Raw genomic sequence first — 14,434 nt, 5'->3', positions numbered from 1 at the left:
AGTACCGATCCATTAAACTGCCCCTGAGGATGTTGGCTGGCATTCTACTTGCCCAAGGTCTTTGGTAGCTATTGGAAATTTGCAATCTGTTCTCCGCTCACTTCAAGCTTTGCTGTCATCAACGAGAGTATATGCTTCAAGAGCCTTTGACGCAGAGCATACGTTCGCTGGTGTGTGAAGATAGTAATTATTACCAGGTGCTTGCATACATGTGCTGACAGAACTCATCATTTCCTCACACAACTTGTTGTAACCGAAGTATATTATTTTCAAGCAATAATGGAATCAACTGTGGATGATCTTGGTGAAAATGTTTATATACCAAATGGAAATTATTCAGATTTTATTTCACTTAGCAATATATCTAATAATTCACACTTTTTGAGCACGGAGGAAATGTTACTTGCCAAACTTGGCCCAAGGAGGCAAGATCTGCATTGGGCAGTTATTTTGCTCATCCTTTATTCTCTAATATTTATCTCCGGTACATTGGGGAATATTTGTACTTGTATTGTTATAGCTCGGAATGGATATATGCATACAACAACCAATTATTACCTGTTCAGTCTGGCTATATCTGATGTACTCATGTTGCTGTTAGGTAAGTGGCATTTTCTTTTTAGAGTGACATTAACTTCGCTCTTAAAATAAAGATCAGTGTATACAAAATTCCTGCTAATAGGAAAGGCAAAATCTTATTTAGTTACAAATATTTCATCGCTAAATTGAATATAAATCTCCGTATTGTTTTTATCAAAAACGAAGAAAATGTTCATAGATTATTGTATTAAAGGAAATAATCAAGATTTATGATATCAGGTGAAACATGTCGTTCATGCAATAGACACAATGCATTATACTGGGAGTGAAATGTCATTAATACAACAGATAAAATGCATTATATTGGGAGACAAGGGTCGTTCGTACGACAGACAGACACAACGCATTTGCAATATGGTACGTCTATACGAAATATAACGATAGACCAAAAACCAGGTAGAATATTTCTGCGGACATCCTCTTTAGAATTCCAACTCTTATATAAAAAGTGGATGAGAGAAAGGGGGGGGGGGGTTCTGCGTGCATGTGTGTGTGTCTTTTCCTTTTTCGTGTATTATGTATAGTCCCTAGATTAATTGATAACCATAAATTTTTTGATTGTAAGGTGACATCGGTAATGTGTTCCCCGACACCGCGGTAAACCTATTACGGGGATAATACAGAATTCAAAAGAAACAAATTAAGAGAGGTCTTCATGAAAAACGTATTTGTAAAATTAAATCCTTTGCTAAAGTATTGATTTTGACTACATCGCACTGGTGTGTGTGTGTGTGTGTGTGTGTGTGTGTGTGTGTGTGTGAGAGAGAGAGAGAGAGAGAGAGAGAGAGTGTAAGCATTTTCATTTTGGTTTGAAAAGAAGGAATTTAAATTACGATACGACTTGCGTCATCGTGCAGTTACTTTTATTCAACCAACTTAGGTACGAAAGACGGAGCAAACATGTAGTAGCCAATAAGGTTCCTAACTTAGGATCAAATTATATTCGGTTTTAATCATATTATTCTAATCTAATGCCAGAAGAAACATATACTGAAACGAGCGTTTATGCTGATTTTTCAGCTGTGTGACACAGCTAAATAATATATAACGATGTACTAGTTTGATATGAAAATTTAAGAATGACATTGTTGCAGCTAAAGATATTTATCAGAATTTTGATTTAATAATCAGTGCCATATTTATCCGTAGAAATTTAAAACCACCATGTAGCTGCTAATATTTTGACTCGTCCTCATTAGCAAACTTACGAACTATTTCCTTAAACAGAATTCCGGGGCGTTTGACATGGTAGGTACAAATTATGTGATTTCACCCGATGATACTTTTACGATCATGCCCATAATATTAGTGCTCGCTTGAAGCGATTGAGAAATGAAATTACATATTTTCCATTAGTTATCAATCGTTAGAGATGCCACCTCGGATGTGGTAGGTTGCGGGTTCGAATCCCGGCCGAATCACACCCACACTCACTCACCCATCCACATATTTACTAGCATATGCCTCTTTCGTCCAACGAGCTCTAAACTGTCAAAAACGCAGCCATAACGTATTTTCAGTCAAATCTCTACGATGTCTGGAGTGTGACAGTTTATAGTGATGTCTAGTACTGGGTATCATGCTGCAGACATGAAGCATGATGTCCCACCTATTCACATTATATTGACACCAGGCTGACCAGCGAACAGTTCCAACACTAACCGCTTAATGCTGAGCGCCATGCGAGGCAGGTGCTAGTATTATTGTTTTTAAAAAGTCATTGGCCGGACTCGGCCGGGGTTCGAATACGAGACCTCCCACATCCGAGGCGGACGCTCTGACCACTTAGGCACTCAGGCAGTTGGAGCGGTCGTTATATATATATATATATATATATATATATATATATATATATATATATATATATATATATATACATACATACATACATACATACATACATATATATATATATATATATATATATATATATATATATATATATATATATATATATATATATATATATATATATATATATATATACCAAATATCCCGCTTCCAATTGCTGAAATTTGACAGCTCTTTATCTGGTCCTTGTTAGCGGATGTTGACTGTTTCTTGAAAAAGTAGGTCTTAGGTAGCACCTTTATATCAGAAATAGATAAATCTAATCTGTAGCATTCCGCAATAAACTCTCAACATTATTTTATCATAGTGTCTTTATTTGCTTTATCTAAATGCAGGCTGATTTTCTCAATCACTTGCCCAACAAAAAAGGAAATAGTTAATTATGCGAATCAAGAGCTGCCAGATGGGCTACTATGATAGCAGACACAAACTAAGATCTGCATCTTGTTACATAAAGGAGTGTTAAATTTCTTACTTATATCTGACAAGTCTTATATATATGCAAGAAGGGGAGATGCTGCACAATTGCCTGCTCGTTGTCTTTAAAGGCAGTCAGTACTGGAATGGAACTATAGTAACCTATGATTCAACATTTTTTGCATGTCATTGCAAGATAAAAATTACATTCTCTTGTTTGTTTCGCCTGCGCTTTGTATTAGATTAGCTTTCAATAGATTTATCAATGCCGTGTGCTATTTACAATGGATGTTCAATTTTCCCTCGTATTTCATATATATATATATATATATATATATATATATATATATATATATATATATATATATATATATATATATATATATATATATATTAAAATCATTTATTTTAAAATATATTTATATTTGTTGCCTCATGATGTCAGAAAGGCTTGTAGTTCTCCGTGATCGATAAGCTCTGAATAATTTTTAAACTTTCGTAACTTTGGGAGTTTCATCTCTTTAAATACATGTTTGTAAGTTTTACTCCTTTCTATTTTGTTCAAGTTGTTTTAGAAATGTTTAAACGAGACGCCGCAAGTGCTAGATACCGCCCAAAGGTTTCTTGGAAAAATAGAATTTCTAGAAATTGGAAAAGAACAGTGAGCAGTCTGTCTGGTTTGTTTACATCACAGGCTTTTTGTTGACTTAAAACGTGAATATGATTACAATGTGACGGCCCACCTAGTGGCAATATGGTTAGAAATTACAAGTTCATGAATGAAATTAATAAGTTATATGCATTTTCAAAATTGATAACAAATACCAACAAAACCGCAAGATAGTTTAATACATTTCAGGAAAAGTTCTCATTTAAGAAATGGGTACATTCTGCATTACAATCTGGTCACATGCAGTTATTTTCGCGAAATGTGGCTGTCAGACCTACACATCGTAGCTATTGCCACGTCGGTGTTGAGAGCGCTAAGACCAGACTGTTAGTCCAATATGTAGTATCGCTCTTAAATATTTTTTTTTCTTCCAATAAGCCATAATGCATTATAAAGCATTTATCATCTCTTTTTAATGTTCTATAAGTAAAGGTGCTTTTCATTTATGTTAGTCTCCGGTTCAAAAAATAAATTCAATGTGAATTAAATAATCAGAAGGGTTAGCATTCTTAGGGCAATATTAATTAATGGCATTAATATGGCAATATTAATTAACGGCAACATTAGGGCAATATTAAAAAATGGCATACTTAGGGCAATATTAAATAATGGCATCCTTAGGGCAGTATTAATTAATGGCATCATTGGGGCAATATTAAAATAGGCATCCTTAGGGCAATATTAATTAATGGCACACTTAGGGCAATATTAATTAATGGTATACTTAAGGCAATATTAATTAATGGCATCCTTCGGGCAATATTAATTAATGGCATCCTTAGGGCAAAATTAATTATGGCATCCTTCGGCAATATTAATTTATGGTATACTTAGTGTAATATTAAATATTGGCATCCTTAAGGCTATATTAATTAATGGCATCGTTTGGGCAATATTGTAAAAAGGAATCCTTAGGGCATTATTAATTAATGGCACACTTATGGCAAGGTTAATAAATGGGATCCTTTAGGCAATATTAATTAATGGTATACTTAGAGCAATATTAATTAATGGCATCCTTAAGGCAATATTATATAATGGCATCCTTAGGGCAATATTAATGAATGGAATCCTTGGGGCAATATTAAAAAAGGCATCCTTAGGGCAATATTAATTAATGGCACACTTAGGGCAATATTAATTAATGGTATACTTAGAGCAATATTAATTAATGGAATACTTAGAGCAATATTAACTAATGTCATCCTTAAGGCAATAGTGAAAAAAGGCATCCTTAGGGCAATATTAATTAATGGCATCCTTAGGGCAATATTGAAAAAAGGCATCCTTAGGGCAATATTAATTAATGGCACACTTAGGGCAAGGTTAATTAATGGCATCCTTAGGGCAAAATTAATTAATGGCATCCTTAAGGCGATATTAATTAATTATTCTGGATTGATGCCTTTGGAAGAAAACGTTCGGAAGGAAGTGTCAATTATGACTTACAAGGTCAGGCCGATCAATTGTTAAAAATATTTTTTGAGAATCTTTCAAGCAAACTTTCCAAAATGCTTGATACGAGTGAATCGTCTGTAATAATAATAATAATAATAATATAGGACTTTTCATTTGTATTCTAGAAGCTATTATAATGCAGAAAATATTGATTGTTTTTGTATGGGTTTTTTTTTCTATTTTATCAGTGGATTTCGTATCTTACTTGTTTACAGTGAAGCTAATCCACCCCACCCCCACCCCCACTCCCGGCTATGTTTTAATGATTTGTATTTAAGAGCAATGCTCGGTAACACTTAATCTGGGACAACGACAACGTTTAGTCATATCATAAGAAAAGGGACTGCATAATAATTACAAATGAGGAAATCTGTTTAAGGTCTTGTTCATGCATGCACACAAAAAAATCTATTGTGTATGATATGAAATGTTTTATCTATGGAACGTGGTGGTGTTAAACAGGGTCACGATGATATACAACTTGGTCTTTTGTTCCTGATAAATGTACAAGAAAAAAAAATGAATTCTGCATCAATGAAGAAGATAATTTGTTAATTTGCGGCTCGGGGATTTTCATATATGTCATTAGCTGTGAATCAATAACGATGATCACCAATTGCTACTTCTTCATAGCGAGTATGGCTTGTCTAAAAGTTGCTTCCATGACTAATTCTCTTCAAGGAATATTTATCATGAGTTAGTTCATTGTTTTCGAGGTGAATGCATTCTGATACGTTCAACATTCTTAAAAAAATTGAGGTTGTACCAACTGTTTTAATAACGTCAAAAGTTAAAAGAAGTCACAGATTTTAATTTGTGTATAACATGATCTACACAAACTGAAACACAATAGATGTTTGCATCTCTTCGCAAGCCACAATGTTGTTTATTTGTATAACGTCATCTACAAAAACTGAAACACACCAGATGTTTGCGACTCGTCGTAAGCCACAATGTTGCACCTCTTCGCCCTCGAACAACTACAACGTCTAACGGATGGAGGAAGAAGGAATGTGTAGACGTTTTAACAGACTAAAAAATTACTGAGTGAGCAATCTCAGTATTCGCCAATAACTTGAATTTATCAGGAAAAAATAATTTGATCATCATGGATATGAGTGTTAAGAAAATTGTTTTCAGTGGGATGATAATAAACAGTTTTTATGTAGGTACATTTCAGTTTTGTGACATGATTCTAATCTGACTATTTGAAACATAATTTCCTTATATATCTAGTTTTCTCTGATATATACGCATGAGCTTGTATCATCGTAATTCTGTAGAGTGACAGTCGTATTGGTTCACGCATGGTACCGTTATGGTTTTGAAATGGAAACGCACATTCGTGTAATGTTCAAGAATATGAACATATATTTGCGCTTATAAAATTGGTTTGGTTACTGGCGCTGTTCGCTGCACGGGTTCAAGCTGAACAAATTTAAGTTTGACACGATAAACGTGCAAATTGTCATATAAAATCACGCTGGAATTACGAGAATATGTGGTCTGCACTTAGCTTTAACAACCCTTTGACAAATAAGCAAAGAAAAATAAACGGTTTATAGTACTTTGCACGTGAAAGTCTGGTCATTTTGTGCAATTATTTACACTATTACGGCATCAAGCGTTTGGAAATCACCCTAGCTGGTTCAAATTCTAACGTGAGTTCTTCTTGCACATGCTCACCAACACACGCACTTTATGTGTACTACACACTTTTGAAAAGCGTGTTTTTTAGTATTCTGTCGTACGAGATCCACAAAGTAGTGGATGAATGTGTGTTAAAGGTTTCCAGAAAGATCTTAAATAGGTTTTCTTTCATATGCGTTAGAGGTTATATATTTCCCACAGCAAATGTTGTGTTAGGACCACACAAATGTAATTACCTTTATCATATTCTTACCATTATCATTATAAGTTTTTGTTGAGGTGGGTGGATTTTTTTTTTAAATACAAGTTTGTGTGTAGTTATTTTGGCACAGTTAATTGGTAATTGACTTTTTATAATATTGTGGTGGGCAAATCCATTGTGTAACACGATACAGCAAATTTGCTACTTACTGGACGTCTTCAAACACTTATGAGATGCTGACAAGCGTATATGTGATGTGATTTGGATTTTTAACGTAGCTTTAACAATTTTTCAGTCATATCGCTACGATGTCTGCAGTGTAGCAGTTTATATTGATCTGACAAGCTTATACATGGCATAATAAACGTGTTATTACTCGTTCTACGTAGTTAAGGAACTGATTTTGGAGGCATTTTACAAATGACGGCAACATCAAATGCAGACGTTATGCAATCGCTCGTTGACAACACACATTATCTCATAAACTGGACATATAATGTAGTACCTGAAGAGATTGAATTTTAGCAGACCCTTATAGACTTGAAGAACAATAATGTTTTAAATGAATGAGTCTCATCCCGGCCACGCAAATCGGGTCAGCGTTATTTTCAAACCGCACATCAAGCAGCGATGTTCCTAAGAGGAAATCGTTTATGTCAGTGTCGTTATTGAAAGAAAGAAAATATAAATATATATGTAGCAGTGGCAAGAAACATGAAAATACGTAGTAGGTGGATATGGTACGGTGAAGTACAAGCCAGGTCAATGATGAACATTATCGCAGAGCAAGTAAGTGAACCGCTTGCCCAAAAGCGTGTCTCTGTTAGGCAAACTGACGATTCGGAGCATTAACCAACAACTCTTTTATTCTATAAGAACATTCGGGGCTGATCAGAGCATATCGTTGGTGGTGAAGGGTGGGTCATACAAAGTAGGAAAAAGATCTGAAGGATGGAAATCATAGTTGAAGCCCAGTGGCGATGCCGTTAAACCATCTTGCAGTTTAAGCCTTCCTATAAAATATTTGTAGCCGTCTAGCTGTAAAGAAAACTTACTCTAGGAAAGGTTCAGGTTGTATGCACATTGGACGTCACATGGACATGTTCACCCCACCCCACCCCCCGAGCTATGCAATTCACACTTCATTAACACTGAAAGGTCTCTAGATTTATAAGTAGAGATGAGTCCAAATTTAAATTTGGGGACATGACACTGAATACGACCGCTACAGGTGAGAAAAACCTTGAATATCAAGAGCGTTATTATACGGTTCTGGGTGGTTAACGCAGAGATGATTTCCATAAAAAGAATTGCTAGATTATTTATACCCAATGGTTACCAGACGCAGAAACTCAATTCTATTTCATTTATAAAGCTGTAAATATCATCCCATTATTATGAAAACCCATTGAACCTCCCTTGTTTCTATGTCCAGTACATGAAGAGACGTTTAGTGCTGACTTGCAGAACTGTTATTATTCAAAGCAAATGGTGGACAATACTTGGTGAAATGATTGAAATGCCGCAGAGAAAGCAGAATGGACGATCATTGAACCAACCACTCTGTGAGAAAAACAACAGCGTTTACCCTGGATAAAAATAATTGTTCTGACCCTACAATTCAGCAAGTAACTATACATTAATATACCGTCTGAGTTGTTTACAATAATATAATCTTGCTCCACAATCAAATGAGAAACGTCAGACAAACAGCGTGTTCCTTTTGCAAGACAAATTTTTTGCACGTCTACATTCAATAACATAACCATTAACAAATCAAACAGCTTAAAGCCCTCTTGGCGACAACATTAACTCAAGGTGCGGCAACCCACACCCAGATGGGAGATCCCAATGACTGTTTTGTGGCAATGATATCAATAATTGTAATTTAATTTTCAATATAATTCAGAAATAAGTAAAACTACTCGCGCTGTACTTGCTGTTAAGAATTAATTCATGGCGGAGATTTCATTGATAAAATTTCAGCTACATAACGTAACAGTATGTAAAGGCTAACAACATCATTCCATGCATTCAATTCATCATCTATCGCTCAATGATTTGTACAAGACCAGACACTCAGGTTTATGGGCATGGGGACAATTAAGAGTCAAGTGAAGAGAGCTGACTCCACTTAGGTATAGACCGAATGAATATCATACCACCGTAATTTCAAGAAAAACAATTTTCTTAAATGTGTTAACAAAAATTTCACTAAATGATGAGGGTGCAATTTGGCTGGCAACATTTTTGTTATAATCGCTCTTAAGCTGTTTATACTATCAAACGCAAAAGATAAATGTAGATTATCTGGCTTGAATTGTACACATGGAACTGATTATAACTAAAATTTACAACTTAATACGGAAAATAAAATATAGGCATTTCTAAGTGAACAATCTTCCCAGAGAAATAAGGGAAATGATACATATACTTCAATGTCACTGTTAATTTGCACATCGAATGAAATATTTGCCTCTCAGTCACTGTCTGCGTGATTTGTAACAGTCCTTACAAAAATAAATACAAATTGGTATCTGACATGTCCTACGCATCCATTATGTCGACTGCCTCTTATGATACCTGCTAATTATCACTGTCGAATATCGCTACACATGTAATACGAAAACAGATCGAGATAGCTATCCGGTAGAGATCGCGTCCAAATATCATTTGTCCGACAATATTTGCAAGACTAATATATTTCATCTCATTAGATCGCCTAGCGAAGATTCACGAGATATTTTCAGATTGTATCCGCTGGCGTGTCTGCCCAGTTCCTTTGATATATAATTTGGTGCAACGTGAGATATATCAATGTCACTATGGGTTGAATTAGTATAGAAGCGAAATAAGACTTGAAACGTTCGTTTGTTTATATCCACATTAGTATTAATGGACCGTGCGAGTCCATATAATGTATCCAAACCCTGTCATTTCTATACCTTCTTCACATTGTTTATGGATACGTATCCATTGCACAAAGGATACGTTGTTTTATGAATTGTACTGATATATAATCCTTCTTAGGTGGTCTTAGCCGCCTGGTTTACTTAGTAATGTTTACATATTCCAGTGTGCTTTATTAATATGGATTTTGAAACATATATGCTTTGTTGGAAAAGGTCAAGCATAATATAAATGGCATTATATTGCATATGAAACTATTAAGAATTTGCTGAATATCTGATTATCATACACTCAATATCGACAAACTTCTTTTTCTTACAGGCGTTTATAAATTGTGGAACCAAGTCATGCATTTTGGATAGCTCGAGTCATGCAATAATATCGGACAGTTACACTAACTACAAGTTCTTCTCTCTTCAGAACTAAGGCTCATTCACGACGATTTAAATTGCCCGGGCCTGCTATTAAAATCGAATGGAGCAAACATTGGGGGCCTGGACAAAACCTGTATGCTGGAACGTACATTACGGGTAGGGAGAAAACCCATAAATTAGAAGATACAATACCGGTCTAGACAAAACCCATATAAGATTGTTGCACAAAGTGAAAACGAAAATAAATATCTGAAAAATTAGAAGAGTGTAATTGGAAAAATTGTAATGTCTAGCTGAACAAGCAAATGTAATATTTAGAAATTATACAAATCGCAACTGAAAAAGGAACAAAAAAGTAAAAATAAAAAATAAAACAATATTATAGCTCTGACATAGCCCAACTAATAGCTGGATAATCCATTTAGACAAAGGCAAAAAATAAGTAAATTGAACCAGAACTTACGTATAATATTTGGACGAGCAAAATATTATTTTGAAGAGATTCTGAAGTCATGTACTCCTTTAAATTGGTCTTTATAAACATTAAAGATATAATGACCTCCATAGTTTATTTGCAATCTCTTCACTTAAAAAAATCAATTTAATTTCCTTCAAATTTAGTGGATGTAACAGAATAACAAAAGGAAATCCCGTCACAATTTATTCATCTTATAAAAAAGTCTGACTTCCTTTAATCTGTTGAGGTTAAAATAAAACTATTTGAAATTAAAAATATGTCCGTTTGGATGTCATGATGATGGGGGAAAATACTCGATATATGGTAATATATAAATAATTAATACTCGATATAAGGTAATGTATTGACAATTAATTCCCGATACATGGTAATGTATTTAAAATTGAAAGCCAGAATAAGTTTCATTCTTGCTCTTGCATGAACACCTGGATGCGTTTTCCGAATGGCTAAGAGGTTGTTTAACTTGTTTACCTGATACTCCAATAATTTAATTACTAGAAGAAATTTCCAATATGGACAAATTATGGGGTGCTGCTACCCATATTTAACGTCATAACGTTGTTTGACATAATAGTGCAACAATTCAGCTATACTATGAATATGCTTTTAATTACAGAGTACAGGGAATTATTGGAGACAGGGGTGGGGGGCTGGGTGTTATTATTTTTGAATGGAAAACCGGTTGAGATATGAGCATCCAGCATCATGATAACAACATAAGCATTTCAATTGTGGGAATAAAGTAGATATGTCAGACTTCGTGCTTTAATTTCAACCCCAGTTTTCAAATATAATACCAATAAACTGTACACTAATCTTTGCCCCAAACGATGTATTGCATACTTTAAACAAGTACAGCGCATCTTTGTGTTCTACTTGCAAACCCTGCTAGGCATCTTTCAGGAACGTTAATAAAAAAAACGTGAATTGTTTTAGGTCCGTTACACTCATTCTTTACTTAATGTGATATTTGTCAGTTTGATACCTGACCGAACAACACATAAAACGATATACTGAGCCAAACACAATGAAGTAATGGGCATGAATAGAACCCGAGACCGTTCGAATGCAAGTTTAATATATTTACCACTGAGCCGCTGTTGCACCATTCTTCATATGAACACAAGGAATGTCAAATCGCTTGTGTTAGTATGCATCCATTTCTACATAGGGCAAAATGGCTGTAAATCTGAGGGTGAGCAAAGGCACATTGAGATGTCAGGCATTCGCAAAGCTACATGCAGTTATAGGTAATTGGTATTAACCAGGACTGGCAATATACTCCTCTGCCTCACTCTGTTTCTGGGCTTATTACTATATTCAAACATGTATCCACCGAGAATGCAGCCAGGAATTACACTATCCAAAGTTGTATACAAATAACTGGACTTTCCTTTGCGGAAAAGGCTATATACATGGACGCGGATGTGTATCCTACTCGGTCACATGTTTAACAAACTCAAGACACAGTTTACCGACCTTTAATATTGTTTTTGATTTAAATATTTCTCTAGAAAATATAAAATTACATGGGTGAGCTGATTGGTTAGTATCTTACATTAGAAATATACTGATATCCACAGCACATTTACATAAGCTCATCTACAATGCATTCAGTAAAACAATTTGTATATCTGGATTGATTATTTTAGCACCCCAGCTTCCCCAAAGCCTTTGTATTGCTCAACGTCAATGAAAGCAGCAAAGCATGCAAACATGAGCGGTAGTGCATACTATCACCGACAGTTTCTCTCTTTCAGTATATACAAGACAGTGTTTAAAGATAACATTTCAATTTGTCAGTAGTAGAATGGCTAACTTTACACACACACACACGCACACACACCAAAAAAATCACAACGGTGTATGTAATTTCATCCGTCGTTGTGCTAATTGATTTAAAAGTACATGATTACGATACACCTTTTTTTCAGATACGCTACATGAAGTGGGAAAATGTGATAAATGAAGTTTTGTTCACTAGTTTCAGCACTCTCTACATCAAAAGAGAAAGTCTTACATTTACCATGCCCAAGGTTGCAGCAAATGATGTTTCAATTTTATTTATTTCTTGTTGCCTTCACGTAAAGGACTGATAAGCAATTCAAACCACAACACCTACGGTAAATATTAGCGTGGAATATTAATAATTTAACATAGATCTATGGCATTGAGGTTAAAAAAAAATATCCATTCGATTAAATAGTATCACACAGCGTCACATACCCACTGGATTATAGAAGCATCACATACACATTCGATTATTTATAATCACATACCTATTCTGTTATTAACATCCGGTACCAATTTATTATATAGCATCACATTTTAGCTTTGACTAATTTTCATATTTAAGTGGTTCAACTCAAAGAGCCTTCTATTAGCTTTATTTAGTATTTATTTACTAACATTCTAAGGATGGCGGGTATAGTTTGATTGGGGTCTTGAATCTGCATGAGGTCTTTATGACCTTATGTCCGTGATAGAGTACATTATCGGTTCTACTCTCACATGGTTAAATGTTTATATGTGGTCCAGATGAAGATTTATGAAGATGCGAAATATAACTTGTTAAAAGATCTCATTCCTCAAAAATTGATAATTGGAGATCATACGATTTTTTCTTGTCTAACTGTTCTTTAATTTGGCGAGTAAACAGCTTGCAACCCGAGTCGACAGGTATTCTTTGAACCATATATATACAATCAGGAAAAAAAAAATCGTATTAATACGGATGTCTTGACCAGTTGAATTTTCTTTCTCATTTTCATTATCAGTTCAGGTTATTGCTGTAAACATTATATTAAATGATATTTTTTTTTAAAATATAGTTCAGCCACACAAATTGTAAGTTGCAAAGGGTTTTCTTTTGACACTAAAATAATAAATGATGTTTTTCAGTTTCACATTTTGTCATTTGTGAATGCCATTTTTTTATTTACAAAATAGTAAAACTAGATAGGAAAACCCGGTTCTAAAACGCTTTAACGTTTTTGATATTTTCTTGCATTGAAATATGTTTATACCAAATGTGTTATACGAATTCTACCATTTCTGCGTGTTAAAATACTTCAAGGCATATTTGATATTGTTTGCTTAAGATCCATTTGAACAAATCAGAGCCTGTTTCAAAATCCCTCAATCCATCTTATGGTTTTGATCTAAGAATGCTTGATGACAACGTGCAAAATATGTCGAACTTTTGCGTTGTAATGTGTAAGTTAAAGATAAAACGTGAATATATTACCTCATCATTATTCTTTATATAAATACCGTCATGAACCGTATAAAGTACGAATCTTTTATTAAATGATAACCGCTGAAGCATGGTTACTAGGGCAATATAATTAACTTGGGCTACGCAAATTGTTTACAGCAGAGCGAATCTGGCAATGTGGAAAGACAATCCGAAATGAGTAGAAAACTCTCTCGGCTAAATTTGCCCAACAAAATGATACCAGTTAACCTGATCAATAATGCAGCTATTTCCTTTCCTCGTCAGCCCGTTGAAATCGTCTGACCTCACGCTGAATTAACTTATCACCGTATATCATTCAAACCGTAGCACATGCTGATGCCTACGGACCGCCCACTAATACTGTCGCTGGCAAAAGTGTGGAGATTACGTGAGTTACCTACAGTTTATGGGATATTCATGACGCATGTCCGTGGTTTGGCTATCCGCCTTTATATATCATGTACAGTTTCTAAGAGTTATCGGGTCCCAGGGTGACGGAGTGGTCTAGTGCGCTGCCGTTACAGATCACACACATACCACCTTTGTCGGCGTGGGTTCGAATCTTGGCATGGACAACGTGCGTATG

General features: G+C 34.8%; 1 protein-coding gene across 2 annotated transcripts in view; it reads left to right on the top strand.

The window, feature by feature from the left end:
- LOC149786746 (pyrokinin-1 receptor-like) overlaps positions 1-14,434 on the top strand; it is a 206,954-nt gene that overhangs the window by 88,183 nt on the left and 104,337 nt on the right. Inside the window, exon 1 of one of the 2 annotated variants that reach the window (XM_089977261.1) lies at positions 135-601. The exons of the other annotated variant lie outside the window; for it this stretch is intronic. Within the exon in view, the coding sequence (XP_089833387.1) occupies positions 280-601 (322 nt within the window). The 5' untranslated portion in view covers positions 135-279. Of the gene's footprint in view, positions 1-134; positions 602-14,434 lie in introns of those variants that run through there. 2 annotated transcript variants of the gene reach the window in all.

The sequence above is a fragment of the Sinohyriopsis cumingii genome, chromosome 12 (genome assembly GCF_028554795.1).
Source record: "Sinohyriopsis cumingii isolate HCF-2022 chromosome 12, ASM2855479v2, whole genome shotgun sequence".
Lineage (NCBI taxonomy): Eukaryota > Metazoa > Mollusca > Bivalvia > Unionida > Unionidae > Sinohyriopsis > Sinohyriopsis cumingii.
This window is presented reverse-complemented; position numbering and strand designations above follow the sequence as displayed.